This window comes from Salmo trutta, chromosome 16 (assembly GCF_901001165.1).
Source record: "Salmo trutta chromosome 16, fSalTru1.1, whole genome shotgun sequence".
NCBI lineage: Eukaryota > Metazoa > Chordata > Actinopteri > Salmoniformes > Salmonidae > Salmo > Salmo trutta.
In genome coordinates this window covers 14,838,649-14,866,282 of record NC_042972.1, presented here as the reverse complement: position 1 = coordinate 14,866,282, position 27,634 = coordinate 14,838,649, and the positions used below count along the sequence as shown (strand labels likewise).

At 41.8% G+C, this 27,634-nt stretch overlaps 1 protein-coding gene across 1 annotated transcript; it reads left to right on the top strand.

The window, feature by feature from the left end:
• The first annotated feature begins 550 nt into the window (after positions 1-550).
• LOC115150151 (thioredoxin reductase 1, cytoplasmic) lies at positions 551-27,358 on the top strand. The gene is made up of 16 exons (XM_029693120.1): positions 551-902; positions 1,335-1,395; positions 4,706-4,815; positions 5,854-5,961; positions 6,382-6,454; positions 6,670-6,792; positions 11,664-11,806; positions 12,304-12,419; positions 17,784-18,009; positions 18,528-18,620; positions 20,340-20,416; positions 21,992-22,148; positions 22,496-22,603; positions 24,462-24,557; positions 24,983-25,117; positions 25,965-27,358. Exons 1-16 carry the CDS (start codon positions 786-788, stop codon positions 26,025-26,027), a joined length of 1,806 nt encoding a protein of 601 aa, XP_029548980.1. The 5' UTR covers positions 551-785; the 3' UTR covers positions 26,028-27,358.
• The last annotated feature ends 276 nt before the right edge of the window (positions 27,359-27,634 follow it).

Genomic DNA, 27,634 nt, shown 5'->3' with positions numbered 1-27,634 from the left:
AATTGCCCTCCAAAAATCTATCTTTGACGATAAAAACTGCATTACATCTAGACATGACCAACATACCGGGGTTTAGGACCCTCAGAAAGCCACCGAATGTAATGTTTTAGCTGTCTAAAAATATTGCCTGTTGGTCCTCCAACAATTTTATGAATTCGTATTAATATTACATCCATTATCGATATCAATTTCACTGCTTCGTCAGTTTCATGTTATAATGTGGTTGGAACACATATAAATACATTTCTTCAGAATAAGGTTTGAAGCAAGTGTTAGTATTTATTTAGGAAAGTAAACAGACATCCCACTGATCTTTACGCATGCACAAGCACACAGGGTTTTCACTAGTTACCACAGCCACAAAGTCAAAATTGCCTATATCTTAAAAATTCATAACCATTTTTGTTTCGTTTTTTTGTCTTCATTTAAGGTTAGCAGTGTTGGTACGTTTAGGTTTAAAATCGGGTTTTATTTTAAGAAAAATATTAGCAGAAATAGGCGTGGTTTAGACATTCGTGGCTGCAGGCAGACCCTAAAATTTACTCAAGACTTTTCGCGGTGTTGATGTACTACTGGGCGGGCGCTGAAATGACATGAGGACAAAAGTTGTCCCGTTGGAATTGTAGTCCATATCCTACTTCAAGTGGTCCAGGAAGCTAGCTAGTTTCTCTTTATCTGTGATTCACAAGGACAACCAGTTGTTAGAGGGAATTTCGCTCCTCTCTTCCATTGTTAGACACAAATTGAAGCTGCCAAGAGACAAGTCAGACCGAAATAGTCCGAAAATGCCTCCCATCGACAATGACACCGGGAGGAATGAACTAAAATCTCGGATACAGGAGCTTATTGATTCTAATCAAGTGTTGGTATTCAGTAAAAGCTACTGTCCATTTTGTGTGAAGGTAAGTCCAACATATGCGTTTACTTTTTGTCTTAACATTCTGGCTAGCTAGCTTTTGTCTTACTTATTTCTCCCGCGAGTAACATTAGTTGGCTGCAAGTAGAGTTCTTCACGGGTCCACCCAATCGGGTCTAGACCCGGACCTGTTAGGATACTAGTCGGGTCTAGGGTATAGCTAGGTAGTTATCTTGGGCTAACGTTAGAAAACTTAACATAACGAACTTTTAGTTGTCTTTTGCTACTAACAAGTGTTTTAGTTTGCCGTTATAACAATGTATTGACTGAGGCACCACTCATCTCCCCGGTTTGTGTATCTAAAGCCAGCTGGATGACTACCACGCTGGCTAGCGAGATACATCGCTAGTAATAACCAATAGATAACCGTGTCGACAGAACGACGGGGTTCAAGCAGCATATCTGTTTTTCTTTCCAGGTAAAGGATCTGTTCAAGGAGCTGAACGTGAACTGCAATGTGGTGGAGTTGGATTTAATTGGTAAGGAGTTGTTCCCAGTATGTGTCAAGCTTTTGTCTTGAAATACCGGTGTACTCCGCACTGTATATTCTCAATTTATGCCAGTCACACCACATGTAGTTATCATTGATTGGTATGATCACGATTGTACCAACTAGATCTGTTGGGGTGACTGTATTATCGGCAGTCACGTCACGGTAACTAGGCTTCTCCAAAACTGCGCGTTGATGGTAATTAGTAGCCTACCAAACTTGCCTGGTTCTCAGCACTCTATTGCCCCTCTAATCACTCTGACATCAATGCAAATTAAATCGAAAATTAAACACTTAATGAGAGCCCTGGCATTGAATTTGAGTGGAATAGGACCTGTTGCGCAGGGAGAGCCAGCTCCACATAGCTGGTTGATGCATGGAATGAAATAAGTGTTCCTATAAGACCATGTTGCTCAACATTTCTATAGGTTATGCAGTTGCATGAAGAAATAGTTTTGATGGCTAGATGTACTATTGTAAAGTGGTTGTTCCACTGGATATCATAAGGTGAATGCACCAATTTGTAAGTCGCTCTGGATAAGAGCGTCTGCTAAATTACGTAAATGTAATGGCTCTATTAAAAAGTGGAAGAGCCCATCAGCTTTCTATAGGCCAGGCCTATTATTTGTCACAACTTTCCTAATATTAAGCACATTGCTTCGCTTTACAACCGGAGTAGTCTACCTGGCAGGCATGAAAATGAAACACAGGAGAAGTGTACACTATTCACTATTCAAGTGCATAAGGGTTGTCCCCCCCACACACCCTGTTATGACAGGTGCATGATAATGACCCAATCAAAACTAAATTCACCCATTTTATTTAGTATATGTGAAGAAAATTAGTAACTGCAGAATAGTCAGCTGGGTGATAATATTATCACTTGTGAATGATGCCCAGTGTTTTTTACTTTTCAAATCATTGTTGCATGCATCTTGTAGCCTAGCCCATAGGCATATATGTTTTGATAAGGTTTGCATCACAACTAGAAGTGTAGCCTATAGGCATGGGACCCCTGGAACAGTGTTGGAGAGCCCATAACCTACAGAACCTTGGGAATGTGTTCTCATAAGCCCACGCAGTCGCGTGTGAAACTGAGTTTTGACTGGCCGCTATTTATAACAGGATCGCAGCTTTCTCGTACTGCTACATTAAGCACATACATCCAGTGTCGCCTACCTGGCATATTACAAACGTAACCGAACACAGCCTCCATTCACTATTCCAGTGCAGGTTAAGGATGATGTGTATGTATATATTTTTGTTGTTGGCCATTCGAAATAAAAAATAAAAAATATTCCACATCATTATTAGTAAGAGCAGATTACATTGAGAATAGCCTGACGGGTGAGAATATTATCGAGTGCTTGTCAAATTGTGAATGAGAGACTGATGAAGTATGTGCAGCCTGCACAAGAAACAGAGCAGAGCACATACCTTTTCATGAGACTATATGAGGATTTGAAAAAAAAAAAGTAATCTTTCTACTCTTGCAATGTTAGATTTTAATAACAGTGATGTTATATACTCACACATGTTTTGGGATGTCATTGAATTGCCAAATTGCCTTCAATTGAAGTTCCAAAGGTCTTGAGTACTCTAAGGATCAACGAACATACAAACATTTGCAGTACATGTTTTGAATGGCGTAACATAAAAATACACTACATGACAAAGTATTTGGACACCTGCTTGTCAAACATCTCATTACAAAATCATGTGCATTAATATGGAGTTGGTCCCCCTTTGTTGCTATAACAGCCTCCACTCTTCTGGGAAGGCTTTCCACTAGATGTTGGAACATTGCTGCGGGGACTTGCTTCCATTCAGCCACGAGCATTAGTGAGGTTGGGCGATTTGGCCTAGCTCGCAGTCGGTGTCGCAATTCATCCCAAAGGTGTTTGATGGGGTTGAGTTCGGCTCTGTGTAGGCCAGTCAAGTTCTTCCACACCGATCTCGACAAACCGTTTCTGTATGGACCTTGCTTTGTGCATGGGGGCATTGAAATGCTGAAACAGGAAAGGGCCTTCCCCAAACTGTTGCCATAAAGTTGGAAGCACAGAATTGTCTAGAATGTCATTATATGCTGTAGAGTTAAGATTTCCCTTCAATGGAACTAAGGGGCCTTGCCCAAACCATGAAAAACCACGCCAGACCACTATTCCTCCTACACCAAACATTACAATTGGCACTATGCATTTGTCCATCATACTGCCAGATGTTGAAGCGTGATTCATCACTCGAATGCGTTTCCACTAATCTAATGGCGGCGAGCTTTACACCACTCCAACCGACGCTTGGCATTGCGAATGGTGATCTTAGGCTTGTGTGCGGCTGCTCGGCCATGGAAACCCATTTTATGAAGCTCCCGACGAACAGTTATTGTGCAGATGTTGCTTCCAGAGGCAGTTTGGAACTCGGTAGTGAGTGTTGCCACTTTAATAACTCTACCTACATGTACATATTACCTTGACACCGGTGCCTCCTACACATTGACTCTGTACCGGTATCCCCTGTATATAGCCCCGCTATTGTTATTTACTGCTGTGCTTTAATTATTTGTTATTATTATCTGTTACTTTTTGGGGGATTTTCTTAACTGCGTTGTTGGTTAAGGGCTTCTAAGTAAGCATTTCACTATAAGGTCTACAACTATTGTAATCGGCACATAAAACATGATTTTATACACCTGTCAGCAATGGGTGTGGCTGAAATGGACAAATCCACTCATTTGGGTGATGAAGTACATGTATAGGACCTATTATTGTACTTAGTTTGTTTACTCAAGCTCACCTTTTAGCTTTTCCTTATGGCTTTGTCTGCTATTTCTTAAATGTCGACGGTTGATCGAAAGGTAAAAAGAGGCTAATGGGTGCCTTTTTTGCAAATATACACTGTTTTTACGTAGTGAAGATGTTATGTTTTACCACTGTCAACATTAGCTACGGGCCACCACAAAACGTGCTGAGTCGCTCTCTCGTTCTCCCCCCTGCCATTTGATCTCTCACCAGTCACAGCTGTTCTGGTATAAATACACACTGTGCATTACATAACTATTGCTCTGGCAAATACATCGAAAATATTTTTCAGTACTGAATTATGCAGTTTATTTAAACACGCTCTGTTTGTTTGCAGAACCAAAGTACATTTACATTATAGACTGCACAGGCTGTCAGCACTTAAGTCATGTATATGACTAGTGTACATGTCAGCGATATGACAGGAAGAGTAGGATGAATGATTAATTTCATGTAAGTGTAGCTGCTATTCTGCTAACATCTCTTAATGCTTGTGTCTAGAGGATGGATCAAACTATCAAGAACTGCTGCTTGAGATGACCGGGCAGAAAACTGTCCCCAATGTCTTCATCAACAAGACACACGTCGGTGGTTGTGACAAAACAATGAAGGTATGGATCGATGTAGCAGCTTTCATGAACCACGGATCATTCTCATTTCACTCGTGGTTTTGCTAGTGGCACTGACTTTAGAGTTTTGAGTTCATCCTGTCTTGATATTCAAGCATACATAAAACTTGGCAAAAATCTCAGGTTTTGGCAACAAAAGATATCTTTGTTATTCATAGGTTCCCCTTGCATTTTAGAGTGTGGTAAATTATGCCCACCACAGGCTTTAATTGTGTTGCAATATTACGAAAGAGTCTTTGTCTGTTTGCCAGAAACAAGGGTTGAGTGAATCTATTTGGGTCAAGTGTGGTTAAGCCGATTTACATCAAAATGCACTACATTTGTCTTTTTACATCAAAATGGCTACTTAGGAACACCCAAACCTAGTCTTTCTTCCCTCTACACTGAGCTGCGATTTAGCTAATGAAACAATTGTTTTGCCTGGTCATGCTTTGCATAAGCTGGCACTTTGTCAGCATGACACAATGGTGTATATTTCACTTGAAGCCACCAACATTCTCCTGATACATTATAATCCTGACAATATCACCACGTGTTCTGTCTCCTGCCCTTTTCTAGCAAATGCTGGTTTATTTCTGTCATGTGGCACGGAGAATATCCCTCCGGCATGAATGGTGTCAGAATCGCTGTTGAATGTAGAATACCTTTTTTACATTTTAGTCATTTAGCAGACACTCTTAACCCTAATTGCTCCTAGAAGTTGCTCTGGATAAGTGCCTTGCTCAAGGGCACATCAACCTTTTTTTTTTCTTCACCTAGTCTGCTCAAGGATTCTAACCAGCGACCTTTTGGTTACTGGCCCAACGTTCTTAACCGCTAGGCTACCTTTTGCCACTTGTAGCCATGCACACTTTTCAATAAGACCCATTTTGGGACCATAAATTAGCATGCTGGTATCCTTACTGTATTACACTTGTCTATTTCCCACCAGAAGCAGAAAAATGTTTGTGCCCTTTTTAAGACTGCTGGGTTAATATTGTTTTCACCATCGTGTCTGAACACCTGTCGTCCTCTTCTCAGGCCCACAAAGATGGTGTCCTGCAGCAGCTGCTGTGCGGAGAGAATGAGGTATACGACTACGACCTCATTGTCATCGGGGGCGGCTCAGGAGGCCTAGCATGCTCAAAGGTGAGAGTCTCCCAGATAACGCTTTCAAAACCAACCTTACCTCCAGACCTGCACCTTTCTAGTGTAGTATTGAGGCCCATGAAGGAAGGCTGTAAGTCCAGTCCATCATTGGCTCTGTCTGAGAACGTTACTACCTGTACAAGCCATTTGTCCTCTGTCCTTGTTTCCTCAATTCCTCTCAAAGCGCATTGGAGGAGAGGGCCTAAGGTCCCTCCTCTAAAGAGCTTGGAGATGAAGTTAGGACGGAGGAAGCAAGAACATGATTGCTAGTAATGTTTTCAGACAGCCACGGGGAGGATTTCAGATGGCTCATTATCGTAGCAATAAAACTAAGCATATAAGCTGAGCTAGTTGACAAGTGGTTGTCTTAATCAAGTTGTCTAAATGGCCATCTGCCCTTTTGTTCTTCTCCTGGCATAGGAGGCAGCATTGCTTGGCAAGAAGGTGATGGTGTTGGACTATGTGGTGCCCACGCCGAAAGGGAACACATGGGGTGAGTAGAGCTTCACGTGTCACACTCTTCAGTTGACATTGAAGAGTTCAGTCGCGCGCATCAAACATACCCCCTGCTGCAGGCTCACCGAAGCCCAAATCAAAATGGCTTGCAGAATTCTGCTGTTATCAGTAACAACATGTCTGCATGTGTCAATGTGGATGAAAAATTAAATCTCCAAATGTGTGATTTTGTGTTTCTTTGGTTCGGGACAGGCCTGGGCGGCACATGCGTGAACGTGGGCTGCATCCCCAAGAAGCTGATGCACCAGACAGCCCTGCTAGGGACTTCCATACAGGACGCTTGCAAGTTTGGCTGGGAGTTGCCGGAGGAGACAGGTAACAATTGGGTTGGCGTCTGGCTCAAAGGTCAGCAGTTTAGGTTTCAATGTCCATTTTAGTCACTTGGAATGCATGCCCAACACTAGAGACGGGCATGAGTACTCGAACCGACGTCAACTCAATCTCTAGCCAGTGATAACAAAAACATTTAAGTACTGTAAAACTATTTGGTGGAGTGTGCTTTGTGGCTTGAAGACAACAGCTGTGTTCCAATAGTCATACTAACTGTACTATTTGTGACAAATTGAGTACATAGCATGCTTATTGGTCATAGTATAGTCAGTATGCCTAGAGTTCCCGGATATCGTACTACAGTCACCAAAATACCAAGTATTACAAGCAGTCGACACCATTTCCGTGCGTCACAACGTTTTCAGATTTGAAGAAAATGGTGGAAAATATGCAGCCGAAGTCCAACGAGAGTGGATACATATCCACTGCTTCAACTAATTATTACAAATGTTAAAATGTTGAGCAATGTAATTACCTTTCAAATAAGTTACCTTAGGTTGGCTGGCAAGTTTTTAGCTACGCTATTCTTACAAACCATATAGCATATCATTACAGCAGTATGTACCGGTATGTTCTAGCTACCTAACATTAGTTGGCTACTAATACATCAAACTAGGGCTGGGCGATATGGCCAAAATATTATATCACGGTATTAAAAAATAAAATACAATTTGGATGGTATTTGACTGTATTTTTAGTTTTTGAATAATAAAAGTCGTACATTTGCTTTTTGAGTAGTGAGTGATCCTAGGGTAGCAAAACACACATTCTAAGTGATTTCAATGAGTCTCCATTCTGATTTGTTTTATACTGTTCAATTCAACCAAAACAAATTTCAGCACTTTTATCATTTCTGCATTTCCTGCACTCAATTGTAGTGGTGGAAAAAGTACCCAATTGTCATACTTGAGTTAAAGTAATGATACGTTAATAGAAAATGATTCAAGTAAAAGTGAAAGTACCCAGTTAAATACTACTTGAGCAAAAGTCTAAAAGTATTTGGTTTTAAATATACTTAAGTGTCAAAAGTAAATGTACTTGAGTATCAAAAGTGAAAGTATAAATCATTTCAAATTCCTTATGTTAAGCAAACCAGATGGCACCATTCTTTTTCTTTTTTAATTTACGGATAGCAAGGGGCACACTCCAACACATCATTTACAAACAAAGCATTTGTGTTTAGTGAGTCCTCCAGATCAGAGGCAGTAGATGTCAAGAGAACATCCCTGGTCAAGTGCTTGAATTGGACCATTTTCCTGTCCTGCGACGCATTCAAAAATGAAATGTAACGAGTACTTTTAGTTGTCAGGGAAAATGTATGGAGTACAAGGTCCAGTATTTTCTTTAGGAATGTAGTAAAGTAAAAGTTGTCAAAAATAGTAAAGTACAGATACCTACTTAAGTAGTACTTGAAAGTAGTTTCCCTTCCCTGTAGCTCAGTTGGTAGAGCATGGTGTTTGCAACGCCAGGGTTGTGGGTTCGATTCCCACGGGGGGCCAGCACAGAATTTTTTTTTAATGAAATGTATGCATTCACTACTGTAAGTCGCTCTGGACAAGAGCGTCTGCTAAATGACTAAAATGTAAAAATGTAGTTTTACTTAAGTACTTTACACCACTGCTCAATTGAGAATTTCCACACTGCCACGTAGGGCTGCACGATATGGGCAAATAATCTAGGACTTATTTTTAACCAAATGTTCAATTGTGATTTGACTTGACAAATTAGCGAAAAACTGTTGGAATCATGGAAATAGAATGACTGTTCTATGGTTAGAATATAATAGTGGGCACTTTGAATACACTGTTTGATATGACAACAAATTAAAATGCCAGGGAATGCCAACTAAAATGTTGATAAGTGTTTCCTAGGAGACCCTATAAGCTTTGGCTACATTGCATGTTCTCTCTTAGCTACTTCATGTAGCTAACATATTCTTGCTTTGCATGTTCCTATTTGATTTAGAAGATACTGTTGAACAAACATGGTGATTTAGGTCTACACCATCACTGGTATTATTAAGCTGTATAAGCTAACTACGTTTGCTTTTACACATTTATTAGCTAGCTAGCTATTAGCATTAGAGGCTAACAATTAGTCTCACAAGATGTAGGGCAACTTCCTAAGAAAAGACAAACTAACTGTTTGCTGTTGTAAGAAACACAAACTAATAGTGTCATTATAGAACACTAGTCGATTAATATTAAGAAGCAAAGTGAAAACAGCACTGTTGTTGTCAACATTGTTGCATGTGCTGCATTGACCATGCAGACTGAACGCAAGTGTCGTGGTTGAGGAACATCAAATACGCTCCTTGAGTGACAGGGGGCTTGGCTAGATTTGTGTGGAAAGTGGTGCGAGGAGAGAGGGATGACTCAAGTAGCGAAGTAAACTATAAAAATGTACATTACACATGGCGTATCACATTTAACAAACCAAACATTCAAATACCGGTATAGAAGGTAAAGTTAAAAACCCAAACCGGTCCCTGCACCAATACCGCAATACCTTATTTTATGATATACCGCCCAGCCCTACATCTAACTTGCCAGAATATTAACTATACGCTATCTAACTACCCAATGTTTATTGACTTGATTATTCCTGTCATTCATAGTTTAGTGGTATAGTCGTGCGTTCTCAATGGACATTCGGGTGCATTCGTAAATTTGCTCTGGCTATCTACTCCGATTTCAGAGCACTCTCGTCCGAGTGTGCCAGAGCACATAATAACTGATGAATTTACGAACACTCAACACCAGTTGAATATGGCCGGTGTCAGTTTGCAAAAAAGCGTAATTAAATTGTTGCCAGCAGCACAGTTAGTCACCAACGCTCTAGATAACTTAAACAGCCTAAGCAGCTCTGCTAGGGCGAGTAAAATTCTCTCATTTGTGTCTTGCAGTAGCTAGCCAGTTAGCTTAGGTGCTTGACTGCGGTTGTGAGGTGCGTCCAGTGACACTGCCTGGCAGAGTGAAATGCTCTGAATTTACAATCTAAAAACGCTCTGAATTTACGAACGCCCAGAGTGCACTCTGGCACTCCAGATTGGATTTTAATAACACAACCAAAGTCATAAAATGTCTAGCTAGTAATTCGCTATGCTAACAAGCTAGCAAGAGGTTGCATAGGAACAGCATCAACTTCTGGTAGACATAAGAAGCGCTACTACGCTCAGCTGAATGGATACCGTTCGTTTACAGTATACTAAAATGAACTAATTGTGTGTGTAGTATGGGTATTCAAACACAGCTAAAGTTAATTTGCTTTGACTCTAGTGTTCCATTTGTACATGTGCATTTGCAGGCACAACAAAAAAGAAACCAAGGCAAGCATCACAGTTCCCTTCACTTCTCACTCCCTCTACACACATGCGGAGTTTGCACACAAGCTCCCATTAGGCCTACAGAAATAAATGCCTATTAAATATGGTGGGCATAAAAAAATGCCTTTAACTGGTGGGATACACAAGCTACATTCCTTTCCAAATAACAGTTTCCAACAACGAGCTGCAGTTTGGAATAATTCTATCCCATTTATTTTCCGCTTGGGCTACTTTGCAAACTGCTAGTGCCATTTTCAGAATTGGTTAGCCTGGTCTATAACCCCCTAAACATAGACAGGTTCCGCACTGAAAATGTGCAAAAACATGATTTTGATAAGTGTATTTTCCTCAATCATTAAGCCTAGGCCTACTCACCAAACAAACATGTTGTGGCTGTAATTCAGCACCATGCAGTGTTCCATGTGGAAATATTCAACCATTTTTGAAAATTCCAAAGAACAGGCAGAATAAACTAAATTGTACGCCTGTAGGCATATAGCGAAAGGAAGACCAGATTTTGTTTTGTAACCATGAAAAAAAGTGTATTTCAACGCTCCAAACTAAGCCCCGTTTCATATGATCAGTCTTTGAGAATAACTATTCCAGATGCGCATCACTTCGCACTGGCAGCTTTTTAATTTGGAAAAATATTTGGTTCTATTTTATTCTGCTATATTTCATGTGTTTTGCTATTAACAGTAGAGGCTGCTGGGGGGAGGATGTAATGAAATGGCATCAAACGCATGAAAACCATTTGATGTATTTGAATCCATTCCGCTCCAGGCATTACCACAAGCCTGTCCTCTATTAAGGTGCCATCAACCTCCTGTGTTGCTATGTAATAGGTTTGTCTTGACGGTGATAAGGGCTCGGAAAATAAGTGTCTTATCTGCTAAATTAACAAAACAAGGCTATGCCATTGCACAGCCACAGTCTTCAAGCAAATACCACTGCTGAGGTTACTGCCTTTTTGAAGATTGTGTTCCATAATATAACCAGTTGATATTACGGTTTAAATAAATTAATCTTAAATGGCACTTGCCTTTTTGACTCAATATACAGTATGAGGAAATTAAGGTTTGTAATTGCTAATGGTTATGATAAATTAGGCATTGTTATGTACTATTCGCATAGATAAATGTTTTTTTCTTCCAGTCAGGTCTTGCCTTTGTTCTAAAGTAGATCTTTATCCCCCCCCCCTTCCGAGTACTCTGGGAAAACATTTTTATAATGTGAGTACTCGAACAGTCAAATGCCCATCCCTACCCAACACATGGCCTCAACCAAAGTAGTAAGGATATTGGAACAGAGCCATGGCCAGTGCTAGGAATGAAACATGTGAAGGCATATGTCACTTTTTGATTTGAAAACATTCTTGTTTAAGCCCTCTTCATAAGCCTGAGGTAACTTAACGTCACGGAAATGTCAATGTTACATTTCCAGTGGAGTACTTTTTCAGTAATGGTAGTAAACAACTAAAGACTTGTTTGTGTGGTCATTGTTGACTTTGTAATTTTCATCTGGTTCTTAGTGAAGCACAACTGGGAGACGATGAAGACGGCGGTGAACAACTACATTGGCTCGTTGAACTGGGGCTACCGGGTGGCGCTGCGCGACAAGAACGTCAACTACGTCAACTCCTACGCTGAGTTCATTGAGTCGCACAAAATCAAGGTGTGTAGGCGCTTCGTGAGTTTACAAGCAGATCTTTGACAACAGTTATTAATGAATTGACTGCCTTTCATTTTCATACGAAATTGACTCTTCCATTTTCATACTGAAGTTACTGCCTTCAATTTAACCCATTTTAGAAGGCAGTCAATTCGGTATGAAAATGGATGTGAACTTTTTAGATGCAAAGCACATGTATTCTGAAACTGGATAGTAACTTGTTTTATGTTAGTTCCTTGGCTTAACATAATCAAACAAATCCCAAAGATATTTAATGGCTCTGTACAAACACACTTCACAGCAGTTGGTAAAGCAGCTATTGTCTCCCATGGGAGGTTATAAACTGCACACCCTTGACTTGACGCATTGATTCTTGTTAACCAGACTCAACAGATGAGATGAGTCTAGGTGTTGATTTTAATGGATATTATTTTGTGTGTACGAGAGAAATAAATCCGTGAAGAATGTTTGACACCGTACTTACCCACTCCACCTACCAGGCGACCAACAAACGAGGGAAGGAGACCTTCCATACGGCCGCAAAGTTTATCCTGGCGACAGGCGAGAGGCCGCGTTACCTGGGCATCCCCGGAGACAAAGAATACTGCATCACCAGGTGAGACCCTTCCCTCCCAGCACACCGCAGGCATTATTTAACCCACAATTCATTTAGACTGCTGTCCAGCGAGGGGAAAGCCCTTATCACCACAATAGAGACAAATGCACTGCAGGGTTGTATTCAGTAGTGCACACTGTGGCGAAACCGTTTGCAACAGAAATGGAAAAACAAGTATTTGTAATTGGACAAGATCAGGTGATACCTCCCTGTTTGGATGTGTCCTTCCGTTTGGAGCCTAGTGAATATGACCCAGCTCTAGCAAGACTGTACAGATTAAAGCATTTGTTTGTAATGCTGGTGTGTGTGTGTGTGTGTGTGTGTTATGCATGCATACATACACAGTTGAAGTCGGAAGTTTACATACACCTTAGCCAAATATATTTAAACTCAGTATTTCACAGTTCCTCACATTTAATCCTTGTTAGAATTCCGTGTCTTAGGTCAGTTAGGATCACCACTTTATTTTAAGAATGTGAAATGTCAGAATAATAGTAGAGAATTAATTATTTCAGCTTTTATTTCTTTCATCACATTCCCACTGGGTCAGAAGTTTTACATACACTCAATTAGTATTTGGTAGCATTGTCTTTAAATTGTTGAACTTGGGTCAAACGTTTCAGGTAGCCTTCCACAAGCTTCCCACAAAAAGTTGGGTGAATTTTGGCCCATTCCTGAGTCAGGTTTGTAGGGCTCTTTGCTCGCACACGCTTTTTCAATTCTGCCCACACATTTTCTATAGGCTTGAGGTCAGGGCTTTGAAGGCCTCTCCAATACCTTGACTTTGTTGTCCTTAAGCCATTTTGCCACAACTTTGGAAGTATGCTTGGGGTCATTGTCCATTTGGAAGACCCATTTGCGACCAAGCTTTAACTTCCTGACTGATGTCTTGAGATGTTGCTTCAATATATCCACATAATTTTCCTGCCTCATGATGCCATCTATTTTGTGAAGTCCCCCAGTGCACCCTGCAGCAAAGCACCCCCACAACATGGTGCTTCACGGTTGGGATGGTGTTCTTCGGCTTGCAAGCCTCTCCCTTTTTCCTCCAAACATAACGATGGTCATTATGGCCAAACAGTTATATTTTGTTTCATCAGACCAGAGGACATTTCTCCAAAAAGTACTATCTTTGTCCCCATGTGCAGTTGCAAATGGTAGTCTGGCCTTTTTATGGCTGTTTTGGAGCAGTGGCTTCTTCCTTGCTGAGTGGCCTTTCAGGTTATTTCAATATAGGATATGTTTTATGTTTTACTGTGGATATAGATACTTTTGCACCTGTTTCCTCCAGCATCTTCACAAGGTCCTTTGCTGTTGTTCTGGGATTAATTTACACTTTTCGCACCAAAGTACTTTCATCTCTAGGAGACAGAACACGTCTCCTTCCTGAGCGGTATAATGGCTTCGTGGTCCCATGGTGTTTATACTTGCGTACTATTGTTTGTACAGATGAACGTGGTACCTTCAGGCTCCCAAGGATGAACCAGACTTGGGGAGGTCTATAATGTTTTTTCTGAGGTATTGGCTGATTTCTTTTGATTTCCCCATGATATCAAGCAAAGAGGCACTGAGTTTGAAGGTAGGCCTTGAAATACATCCACAGGTACACCTCCAATTGACTCAAATGATATCAATTAGCCTATCAGAAGCTTCTAAAGCCATGACATAATTTTCTGGAATGTTCCAAGCTGTTTAAAGGCACAGTCAACATAGTGTATGTAAGCTTCTGACCCACTGGAATTGTGATACAGTGAAATAAACTCAGTAAGGCTATAATCTCCCACTGGTCTAAACACAGGATTCCCAGAAGATTACCCTCTGCTGCTGTAGACTGGTGTGTTGTCATAGGAACAGACCCTGATAGAACCTGCTTTAAATGGTACAGAGATGGCTATGTCTAATGGTTGTATTGTGACCTATGGCTGTCCCTGGCAAAAAAAATAATCTTGGTTGACCAAGAGTTGTCTGTTCTTTTGACAATCTATTGGTCGACTTTTTTAAACATGTATTTTTCTGTATATAAACACATCCCATGTGCTTTAATCAAATTAACTATCTGCACTGAGCTTGTCTGATGCTTTATGCTGTTTTGATGAAATTAAGACAAATGACTAGAGGGAATGGCCTGGCTCAGACTTGCTGTGTTAAAAAGAAAATGAGAGAAAGTGACTGACTAGCACCTGCTGTCTCCCTCTCCTCCCTGCTGCAGCGACCACCACAGAACGTTAACAGTTTATCGCGCTGTTCGTGTTGCTGAAGCTGCAACATAAAAATAAAATATTAGTCACAAGTTCCAAATAGACCTTACAGTGAAATGCTTACTTACGAGCCCCTAACCAACAATGCAGTAAAAAAAATGAATAAGAAGTAAAAGTAACAAGTAATTAAAGAGCAGCAGTGAAATAACAATAGTGAGACTATACATAGGAGGTACCGGTACAGAGTCAATGTGTGGGGTCACCGGTTAGTTTAGGTAATATGTACATGTAGTTAGAGTTATTAAAGTGACTATGCATAGATGATGACAGAGTAGCAGTGGTGTAAAAGAAGGGGGGGCAATGCAAATAGTCTGGTAGCCAATCAATTAGGTGTTCAGGAGTCTTATGGCTTGGGGGTAGAAGCTGTTTAGAAACATCTTGGACCTAGACTTGGTGCTCCGGGTACCGCTTGCCGTGCGATAGCAGAGAGAACAGTCTATGACTAGGGAGGCTGGAGTCTTTGACAATTTTTAGGGCCTTCCTCTGACACCGCCAGGTATAGAGGTCCTGGATGGCAGGAAGCTTGGCCCCAGTGATGTACTGGGCCGTTCACACTATCCTCTGTAGTACCTTGCAGTTGGATGCTCTCAATGGTGCAGCTGTAGAACCTTTTGAGGATCTGAGGACCCATGCCATATCTTTTCTGTCTCCTGAGAGGAAATGGGTTTTGTCGTGCCCTCTTCACGACTGTCTTGGTGTGCTTGGGCCATGTTAGTTTGTTGGTGATGTGGACACCAAGGAACTTGACGTTCTCAACCTGCTCCACTGCAGCCCCGTCGATGAGAATGGGGGTGTGCTTGGTCCTCTTTTTCCTGTAGTCCACAATCATCTCCCTATAGGCTCTTGTCGTTGTCGGTGATCAGGCCTACCACTGTTGTCATCTGTAAACTTAATGATGGTGTTGGAGTCGTGCCTGGCCGTGCAGTCATGCATGAACAGGGAGTACAGGAGGGGACTGAGCACGCACCCCCGAGGGGCCCCTGTGTTGAGGATCAGAGTGGCAGATGTGTTACCTACCCTTACCACCTGGGGGTGGCCCGTCAGGAAGTCCAGGATCCAGTTGCAGAGGGAGGTGTTTAGTCCCAGGGTCCTTAGCTTATTGATGAGCTTTGAGGGCACTATGGTTTTGAACGCTGAGCTGTAGTCGATGAATAGCATTCTCACATAGGTGTTCCTTTTGTCCAGGTGTGGAGTGCAGTAGAGAGTGCATCATCTGTGGATCTGTTGGGGCGGTATGCAAATTGGAGTGGGTCTAGGGTTTCTGGGATAATAGTGAAGCACTTCATGGCTACAGACGTGAGTGCTACGGGTTGGTAGTCATTTAGGCAGGTACCTTAGTGTACTTGGGCACAGGCACTATGGTCGTCTGCTTCAAACATGTTTGTATTAGACTTAGACAGGGAGAGGTTGAAAATGTCAGTGAAGACACTTGCCAGTTGGGCAGCGCATGTTCGCAGTATACGTCCTGGTAATCCGTCTGGCCCTGCGGCCTTGTGAATGTTAACCTGTTTAAAGGTCTTACTCACATTGGCTTTGGAGAGCGTGATCACACTTCCGGAACAGCCATTTCTGACTGAAAAGTTATTACCGATATTTGTTTAGGAAAAACCTTCCCTATTCCTTCAACACTTGCTCTCTTTACGTGACACGTCTGCGTCACATGCACGTGACCAATAGGGCCTGACCTATAGCATGTCATAATTATATCAAACCCTAAACACTAATGTATGACAGCAAAATGGAGAGGACGTGACAAACTCGAAACGGGGGAATGTTTACTGGTTGCTCATGAGGTAAAGAGGAAGTCAGATGTGTGGAATAAATTTGACTAGTTGTGGAAAATACTTGAGATCAAGAAAAAGGTAAGGAGCAAGCGCTGTGTGCATATTACGTGTGCCAAACAGGTTACTACAATATTTTTCTGACCGTTTGGAACAATGTAAACAACACTAAATTATAAGTGCTTAGGCCTATTTATTGTTTACGCTAATTATTCAATGGTCGCTTTATTTTAAAACTAAAATGCTTGATTGCATTTCAAGTCATGAATCATTCATGCTGTGTGATGACATGAACAAATTAATGATTGATACAGTATTTAGGCTACTGTAAGTATTGAAATATTAGGCCTCAGTAAGTTAGTGTTAAGACTAAACCGGATGCGATCTTAGGCCTACAGCTCAATGGTGGTTATACAAGGCTGCTGTGTTTTTCCGATGTGGTTGCGTGAGGCTTGGTGCTCATGGAATCAGTAGGCTATTAAACAAACACTCAAACAGAAGCAGGATGTGGATTATTTCTGTAGATGTATATGTATGATTTATAAAGCCAGGCACATTTGAATAGTCAGGCTATTGATTTATAGATTCAATTAAGTTGGTTTCCTCTCTTCTCACTTTTCTTAGACAATTAAAGGCAATGGATGTTTTCTCGTCTCTTAACTCCGCTGTCTCCTCCTTATGCACATAGCAACATGGTCTAGGAAATGGCGCCAATTCAACAGAGCACTGGTGTGTTTCAGAACCGTGGACAGCGACCACTTTCCAACGTGGGAGAAGGCGCATTTGTTATAAAATAATATACTTTTTTTGTGTTACATAATATAACATATACAATTTCAGTAGCGCGTCTTAGTGATGGACTGTGCCATCCCCATGTCCTCCGCAATGGATTAGTCCATTCAGACAGGTGCCAATTAGGCAGGTGTCTTGTACACCATGATTTAATAAATTTTTTTGCTACTGCTCGACTAAAGAAATCTTGGTCCACCAAACAATCGACCAGTTGACTAAATGGGGTCAGCCCTAATTGTGGCTGAATAACTAAGTTCTCAGATTACATACTTATCTACTGGTCTCATAAAGACCCAGGCTCATTTCAGACTACATAACCAGTCTTTTTGTGTATAGTTTGGGAGATCAACTGTTGACATTTTAAGGATATAACTTTGTTTAGTGAATCAATCTGACATTCCAAGTATTTCACATGCTTATTGCAGAAAGAATGGGTGAATTTTGGCATTTGATACATCTAAGAGCTTTATGGTTTTAACGGAGGTGCACTCTACTCTGGCTGCTTTTCCTGTGTGTCCATCCCTTTCACGCAGCGATGACCTGTTCTCTCTGCCCCACTGCCCTGGCAAGACCCTGGTGATCGGGGCGTCCTACGTGGCGCTGGAGTGCGGGGGTTTTCTGGCGGGTCTGGGCCTGGATGTGACAGTCATGGTACGCTCCATCCTGCTGAGGGGCTTCGACCAGGACATGGCCAACCGTGCCGGCAAGCACATGGAGGAGCATGGTGTAAAGTTCCTCCGGAAGTACGTCCCCGTCAAGGTGCGTGACTTATCTACTACCAGACCTGGGTTAAAATCCTTTTTGAAATATTTTGTTTAGCTTTTTGCCTGCCTGAAATGCCAGGTGGGTAGTAGATATTGGTTCCATTGCAACAGGTAAACTCAATGAAGTACAGCTAGTATTTAAAATAATTTAAAATGGTGTTTAAACCCAGATCTGTGTACAAGGACATTGTGTCTTTCCTCATCTGTTATGGCTTGGAAATGCCTGGTACTAAATTGCTCTGTCATCAGGGAAGTTGTGTAATATTTTGCTCTCTATCTAAAGGGTTGTCATCAGTTTAAGTCTAACTTTGATGGCTGTTAGCCTGTAAGGGCAAACTGAATGAAAAACCACGTGCTCTTTCAGAAAAAGATGCCTTCAGTTCACCCTGCCCTGGCCATTGTAGCATTAAAGACATTTTGTAACTAGATACAAATACCTTGCATACAATTTATTTTATATTTTTGTGTGTGTGCGTGCGTGTGTGCGCATGTGCGTGTGTGCGCACACGCCAGGTGGAGGAGCTGGAGGCAGGTACTCCTGGGAGGCTGAAGGTGACAGCCAAGAGCACGGAGGGAGACGAGACCATCGAGGGAGAGTACAACACTGTACGTACCCATCACCATAATGCTCAATATCCGATATAGGTTAGGAGTCCCAAAGTAAATCTAGCACTTATGACTGAAACTAAGAGTTAAATCTGAAAATATACTACTTAACCTGTTACATCTAGGGGGCAGTAATTTCACGGCTGGATAAAAAACGTACCCGATTTAATCTGATTATTAGTCCTGCCCAGAAACTGGAATATGCATATAATTATTAGCTTTGGAGAGAAAACACTCCAAAGTTTCTGAAACTGTTTGAATGGTGTCTGTGAGTATAACAGAACTCCTATGGCAGGCAAAAACCTGAGATGCTTCTGTTCAGGAAGTACCCTGTCTGAACATTTCTTGCCCTTCTTTATTATCTCTGTCGTTTACAAAGGATCTCTGCTCTTACGTGACACTTCTCACGTCAACAATGGAGTCTCACAGCCCGGGAAAAACAGGAATGATGTCATTCAAAGCCCTGGCTGAAGCACACGAGAGCAAATGCTGAGTGGTCAGTCAATGGACTAAGCCTTAGGCGCGTGACACGCCCCGCCCCCGGCTTTTGGTTTTTTCCTCAGTTTACAGACAGGCAGATTCCCGGTCGGAATATTATCGCTTCTCTACGAGATAAATTGCATAAATATTGGTTTTAAACAGCGGTTGACATGCTTCGAAGTACGGTAATGGAATATTTCGAAATTTTTTGTCATATTTTGCGTCATGCTCGTGGCCGAGATTTAGCGTTGGGATAGTGTCTAGAACGCACGAACAAAACGTCGCTGTTTGGATATAACGATGGATTATTTGGGACCAAACCTACATTTGTTATTGAAGTAGAAGTCCTGGCAGTGTATTCTGATGAAGAACAAGCAAGGTAAGAACATTTTTCTTATAGGAAATGTGATTTTGGTGAAGGCTACACTGGGTGGGTGTCTAAATAGCTAGCCCTGTAACGCCGGGCTATGTACTTACATTATTGCAAAATGTGCTTCATCCGAAAAGCTATTTTAAAATCGGACATATCGAGTGCATAGAGGAGTTCTGTATCTATAATTCTTAAAATAATTGTTATGCTTTTTGTGAACGTTTATCGTGAGTAATTTAGTAAAATCACCGGAAGTGTTCGGTGGGAATGCTAGTTCTGAACGTCACATGCTAATGTAAAAAGCTGGTTTTTGATATAAATATGAACTTGATTGAACAGACATGCATGTATTGTATAACACAATGTCCTAGGTGTGTCATCTGATGAAGATCATCAAAGGTTAGTGCTGCATTTAGATATGGTTTGGGTTTATGTGACATGATATGCTAGCTTGAAAAATGGCTGTGTGATTATTCCTGGCTGGGTACTCTGCTGACATAATCTAATGTTTTGCTTTCGCTGTAAAGCCTTTTTGAAATCGGACAGTTTGGTTAGATAAAGGAGAGTCTTGTCTTTAAATAGCTGTAACATAGTCATATGTTTGAAAAGTGTAAGTTTTCGGATTTAGAGGAGTTTGAATTTCGCGCCCCGCCCATCATTGGATATTGGAGCAGACGTTCCGCTAGCGGAACGTGTTTAAACATGTTGCATTAGGAATTAACTCTGCAGGGTTGTCCATCTTAGAGCATTTGTTAAAACAAAAAAAAATGTTTTGTCAGCAAAATGGAATAATTCCTGCTTTGTTTTAATGACATGCTACAGCTGGAGAAATGTCCTGTTAACCAGGTGACTTCCTTCTCCTCATTCAGGTGTTGATAGCCGTGGGGCGCGACGCCTGTACAGGAAAGATCGGCTTGGATCAAGCCGGGGTCAAAGTCAATCCCAAGTAAGTTTCCTTCCTTTTTATTTTCTCTCCCTTAGTTCATTCATCCACTGATTCGCACTTGCGGCCGTCACCAAGGAGATGTAGACAAGGTGCTGTGTTTTGTGTGTGCCTGTACCTTTAAGACTTCAGTCATGGTGATTCAGCACTATTGCCACGGGGGGGGGGGGGGGGGGGGGGGGGGGGGGGGGGGTGTGAGAGATACATGAGAACTGACACTGTTGGGATTTTTGTGCTTCATTAGTTTACTCCAATTAGGGGAGGGTTAGGGGAAATAATAAAGGAAAATATATTGAATGTCTATGTATGGGAATTGGAAATGATGCAGACAATTACATTGTGGCTTCTATCAATATTAAAGCTGATCCACCCCCTAAAGTGCTTTGTAATTAGAGAAACTCCCTTGTGCCGGGGTGGCAAATATCCTAGTGGTTAAGAACGTTGGGCCACTAACCGAAAAGTCACTGGTTCAAATCCCTGAGCCAACTAGGTGAAAAACTCTGTGCTCATAAGCAAGGCACTTAACTCTAATTGCTCTGGTAAGTCACTCTGGTTAAGAGCGTCTGCTAAATTACTAAAATGTAAAATGCTGTAACATTAGGACACAACACTATCTTAAAAACCTTGGGCTTCTTCACAATCATGTAAACTGGATTGAGGATGATGTGTTTTTCATGTTCCTAACATGGTGTTTGGTTATGAACGGGTCAGCCTTAAAGTGCTTTAGGCCATAGGGATAAGACAATTGCATGAGCCAGGTTTAGGAGTGACTGCACCTCTGAGTCAGTCATGTGACTGGGACCCTAGCAGCATTTTAACATGGGGCTGACTGACACACGGCTAAAGGGGCACCAGGGTTGCTCTACGTGTCGTTTACGGGGTTGCTCTACGTGTCGTTTACGGGGTTGCTCTACGTGTCGTTTACGGGGTTGCTCTACGTGTCGTTTACGGGGTTGCTCTACGTGTCGTTTACGGGGTTGCTCTACGTGTCGTTTACGGGGTTGCTCTACGTGTCGTGTGGGAGGGATTATTGACAAAAGAATTGTCTAATGAATAACAGAGAAATGACTCGTTTTTAATGTGACTTGAGAAGTTGTTCATTGTGGTATAGAATTCTCTTGTATAGACGCACACACACATTCTGTCCAAACACACTCTAGACCTGGTCGGAGTTGTTTTGCATTGTCAGATATCAGATTATGCAAATACAATGGCACACTGGTTTTTCCAGGATCAAAATGGGGTTTAGGTGATGGGTGTGACGTGGGCATAGCCCACTAAAATGCTGTCATTTTTAAAGCTAATTTTGCCATGGGGCTGAGAACATTTGCATTTTTAAAGCTAACTTCATTCAGTTCACAACATTTGCCATGGTTTGTGGTGTTCCTATAGTATCTGAATTAATTTCAGATTCTCCCTGACTGTTTCGTTATTTATTTTGGTGACTGTTCTGTTATTTAAAAAAAAAATATATATATATATGTATATGTCTCTACATGGGGATCTAAAATGAGTCAGATGGGAGTCGCCAGTCATGTTCCCCTCGCTAAGCTTCCACTCTTTCTCCGCCTTCCCCAGGAATGGTAAGATCCCGGTGAACGACGAGGAGCAGACCAACGTGCCGCACATCTACGCCATCGGAGACATCCTGGAGGGCAAGTGGGAGCTGACGCCCGTGGCTATCCAGGCTGGCAAGCTGCTGGCACGCCGCCTGTACGCGGGCGCCTCGCTCAAGGTCATTGTCAGACAGCGGGCCTTCAATTTACCCCCTAGGAGTTGCCATTTTCTATTGGTAGACCATAGCAGATTGACAGTGTGACCCTCTGGTAGTACTGTCTCTGTCTCTGCTTTGAGGAGATTAGCTTGTTTCTTTCAAATGAAAATATGGATGTTGGCCCTCGTTGGTGTTATGTGGTGGGGTCTTTGCGCCCCACCAACAATGTATAAACTAGAAGAAACCATGTACAGTTTTTCCCTAGCTTCTATTATACAGTAGGATATTTTGCCTGGTGAACCTCTGATGTGACACCGCCTGGTACAGACAGTAAATTGTTACTAATTGCGGTTGAATTTTGTGTGCAGTGTGACTACGTGAATGTTCCCACCACGGTGTTCACCCCTCTGGAGTATGGCGCCTGTGGGCTGTCTGAGGAGAAAGCTATGGAGCTGTACGGCCAAGACAACCTGGAGGTAGCTACTGACGCAACACACGCTCCACTTCCAGCCTAGTGGTAGCCAGGCCTAAAATGAACACCCTGCCAAATACGTGTAGATTTTGGGATTGGCGGGTAGTAATGTCTAATTCACCGTCCATGTTGGTGGGTGGTTACACTTGGAGCTCTACAGTGGGAGTATTTCATAAAAATAGTGTGAGTTGTGATTTTATAGCAAAATAAATGCTGCAGTAGATGTTGTCGAAGTATTTCTGCCATTTTGTTTCATATTTGGTAATGCACAAAGAAATAAGAATCCTAACATTATAGCTATCCCTTCTCGTGCAGCAACACTGCCTGTCTGGGGGGCTGTGCGCGCAAGAAAGATTTGTTTTTAGAAGCAATGCGCATTAAAGTTGGTCTAATTTACTGAAGTATACTGAATTGAGACTTTCCTTGTGTTTCTTGGCTATTTATACTGAACAAAGAAATATGAACGCAACATGCAACAATTTCAAAGATCTTACTTAGTTAATACAAGGAGATCATTAAGCCTTAAATTTATGTGAAATCCATAGATTAGGGCCTAACTGGGCAGGGATGCAGCCATGGGTGGGCCTTGGAGGGCATAGGCCCACCCACTGGGGAGCCAGGCCCAGCCAATTAGAATGAGTTTAACCCCACAAGGGCTTTATTACAGACAGAGATACTCCTCTGTTTCATTAGCTGTCCGGGTAGCTGGTTACACGTTGTGAGGCCGGTTGGACAACTGCCAAATTCTCCAAAATTATATTGGAGGTGGCTTATGGTAGAGAAATAAATGAACATTCAATTATCTGGCACGCTCTCAACTTGAGACGTGTGTCAAAACTGCACATTTTAGTGTTTTAAAATAAATGTGTCCCCAGCACAAGGGGGACTATTAAATGATCGTGCTGTTTAATCAGCTTCTTGATCTGCCACACCTGTCAGGTGGATGGGTTATCTTGGCAAAGGAGAAATGCTCAATAACACGGATGTCAACAAATTTGTGCCCAAAGTTTGAGAAATAAGCTTTAGAAAATTTGATGGGATCTTTTATGTCATCTCATGAAACGTGGGACCAACACTTTTACATGTTGCGTTTTTTATATTTTTGTTCAGTATACATTATGTAAGCTACGTTGTTTTTCAATGTTTGAGTTTGCTTCTACTGCTAGCAAAGAGACATCAATTGGCCTCTGCTATTGAGATTCCTCATAGGCACACATGACTCTAGGCCCCGTTACCTAGGTAAGCTTAAAGGGGCAGCTGTGTTTTTGTCTCTGTGATATTTTGGTTAAAAGACAGGTCACATAAAATTTAATTGAGCAATATACCACATTATCGTACTAGTAATATATTTCTTGTTTTAGAAAGATTACTAAGCATGTCAATCTTTAAAAAATAATGTAAAAAAATTGTAATTATGGAAACAAAATTGTCTGGTTAAAAAAATCTGAGTGACTGGTAGATATTTCTTTTTAATCTACCTGCCACAGTGGCTGGTAGCCAAAGTTAGTTTTAGGCCCTGATTGGTACTTCAGCCACATCATACACACTCGCAGCCCACTGGCACTGAATAATACATATTGGACCGATATCAACTGACATTTTGGCTCTGCTCGCATATGCACTCTAGCTAGCATACCAGTTGAAATGTGGACACTGGAACAAAGCCTTTGACTCACCAGCTAAAACGGCTAGCTATTAGACAGTGGAAAACCAGAGTTCTGGTTCTGTGTTCACTTATGATTTCTACCATTTCTTTCAACTTTTCTAACTGATACTTAACAGAATTTTCCCCCCTTATTAATAAAATACATGTTATTCTTCCATTACGGTATGTGTATTTAATGTCCTTGTTAACTGTGTAGGTGTACCACAGTCTCTTCTGGCCTCTGGAGTTCACCGTCCCCAACAGGGACAACAACAAGTGCTACTCAAAGATCATCTGTAATAAACTGGACAATGTAAGAACACCCTCTTTCCAAACATACCTGACTACCTGTTTTAATTCATAGATACGGCAATTATTGTCACCTATTTTGCCGTGTAGAGTTCAGACTTTCTCACATTGAAAACAGGATGTCTGGGAGCCAGACAAATGACATTCGCATTGTAAATGAGAACCTGTTCTCAACTGGCCTACCTAGTTAAATAAAGGTGAACAAATGGAAATGGGAACAGAAGGCTTCCACCCTGACAATGCGAACCCGTTGTCACTTGTTTCTGAAAGCTATTCTAGAATAACTGACACGTATGTGAAATTCAATAGCCCATGTTGAAGACGAACACAAGTTCCTCCATGCAGGGTCTGGCTAACATAACGTAATAGATCAAGTGTATCGGTAATGTACTATCAGACCCTGTAACACCCCTCTCTCTCTCCCTGCAGGACCGTGTGATCGGGTTCCATTACTTGGGGCCCAATGCGGGAGAGGTGACGCAGGGCTACGGCGTGGCCATGAAATGTGGCCTGACAAAAGAGCAGCTGGACAACACCATTGGCATACACCCCACCTGCGCTGAGGTAAGACTGATCCCAGACCAGCTGCAGGCCGCATTTGATTTGAGTTGCTCCCCCCCTCACTACAATTGGCGTTGCAAGCACTATGCTCTACCGACTGACCCCCCCCAAAACATATATATATTTATTTATTTATTTATTTATTTATTTATTTATTTATTTATTTATATTATATTATAGTGGCAGGTATAGTAAGTCCCTCCACGGTGCAAAAAAGTGGTTTCATACTCAGTGAGCCCCCAGGCCCATGTTTCCCAGGGTTAACAACATGCGTTGTAGATTCATAATATTACAATGCATTGTGTTACACCCTCTAAACTTATTTCACAGATTCCTTGGCCAAAGTCTGTTTAATCTTTTAGTTTATTTTTTTTAAATAACAAAAATATATATTTACATTTTAGTCATTTAGCAGATGCTCTTATCCAGAGCGACTTAGAGTAGTGAATGCATACATTTCATTTCATGCATTTTTTTTTGTACTGGCCCCCCGTGGGAATCGAACACACAACCCTGGCGTTGCACACACCATGCTGGCGTTGCACACACCGTGCTCTACCAACTGAGCCACAAGGAATAAATATATATATATATTTAGAGATCTGGCCGCGGACCCCTGCAGTACTTTGTCCGGGGACCCCACTTTGAGAACCCCCGTTATAGGTAACTACGTAATGTTCAAGGCTAATGTCATCAGTATTTCGTGGAAAGCGCACCCTCTATCCATCTCTATGGTTTGAGCTTTGCTCGCTTGGCTCTGACCTTTAAAAACAATTATAATTATATTGCGAACGAGTCGTGCCTCCTCGCTATGACGCAGAGCTCAACGGTCTTTCTTCTTCTCTTCCAGATCTTCACCACCATGGAGGTGACCAAGAGCTCGGGCGGTGCCATCACCCAGACGGGCTGCTGAGGTTAAACCCTGCTTGTTTAACGGGCTGTCCTGTTCTCCATCTTAGATCTCTCACCTCGTAACTCTGCGCCAACCTGGCCCCCTCTAACTCTATACCCAAGACCAATCGCTTCTCAGGAAAAACCAATAAGGTGATCGAAACTGGGGGGGGGTCTGAACGGATGAAACCACACATTTGAGAATAGGGGTGGGGAACCAGTGGGTCAGTATAATACTGTCTGAAAGATCGAGCCAATAAATGCTCTGAGGGGGCCTGTAGCGTGGACATAAAAGGAAACATAATATGAGGTGATTAACTATCTATGGGACAGCCTGCTAGATAGCGGGGTTACTCTGCTGCTTTCACAAGGCACCCTGTGTGTGTCTTCCTCAGAGGTGCACCACCCCTCTCTAGGGATGGGTGAGTGCTGTTTGACGTGCTGGCCCTTAACCCAATCACTGTGGTGGGCTAGAACCGATGTCCCTCTGTCCAAAGACACCGGGGTAAATCGAACCCTTCGTCCAAACTTAAACACACACACACACATATATATATATATATATACACACACACACACACTTGCGTATAATGACTCATGTAGTATGTTAACAACAGCTGGCACACATCCAGGGTTTGACTGAATGGATACAATAATTCTCTGATCCAGTGTGGTGGAAACGCCTGGTCATTTTTACTCGGTGGAAGTTAACTATTATGTCCTAAGATATGTTTATAATCTCTTGTCATCACGTCTCTTCTCTGGCAAGCCATCAACATTCCAGGCATTATTTCTCATCAGAAGTGTATATTGTCTGATATCTCAGATATTGAAATCAAGTTTAATGTGGGGCAATGGATGTTTAAAAATATATATTTTTAAATATCAGTATTTCTCATGGTGTCGAACTTGCCGTTTGTCAAGTGTTAACCAAAGTGTTACCAAAAAGGTGCATGTAGGAGAAGTCAAAAGAAAGAGCCTCTGAACCATCATTCAAATCTCTGTGATGCTTCAGAAAACACTGTTAGTAATTCCAATGACTGAATACATAAGACATGAATTGTAGGGATTTATCTTATATATTTGACACACATGCACACACACTTTAAAAGTTTTCAGTGCATAATTAAATAAATGCTTCTTTTGTATCAGTTTGATCTTGCTGTTTTGTTTGCCTCTGCGTTGTGTATGTAAAATGTATCCTATCTGGTAGAGGACAGTATTTAAGAGTTATTTTCTGCCTACTGTTGAGCAGTGAAACCGGTCCAAATGTATAAATGACTGCTTCACTGGTATCACCGTTTTTGTAGATTACTTTTATTAAAGTCTTGAAAGACAATGTCAACATGCAAACTATCGTCTTGACTCTCTTGGTTGTGTCAGTGAAATTTAAGATGTTACTTTTATTTTTGCTTCTATCATGAAACGACCTGTTCCGTGTGGTTGATGTGGTAATCTTGTGCATGCGAGAAGAGCATGTCCGGTTTACAGGAAAGTACCTAAGGAAATATCGGGTGTTTGGGCGTTCCTTAGCAACCTGCCTCTTCATTTCCTGAGATAAGATCAGAGTTCATACCCGGGAATCAGGTGTGTAAAAAGTCTTATCAGTGTGCTATGACGTTTCCTCCT

Coding starts and splice junctions, on each gene's coding strand:
- LOC115150151 (XM_029693120.1), top strand. CDS start 786: ATGCCTCCCATCGACAATGACACCGGGAGGAATGAACTAAAATCTCGG. Junction 11,807..12,303: donor TTGAGTCGCACAAAATCAAG/GTGTGTAGGCGC, acceptor TCCACCTACCAG/GCGACCAACAAACGAGGGAA. Junction 20,417..21,991: donor GGGGTCAAAGTCAATCCCAA/GTAAGTTTCCTT, acceptor CGCCTTCCCCAG/GAATGGTAAGATCCCGGTGA.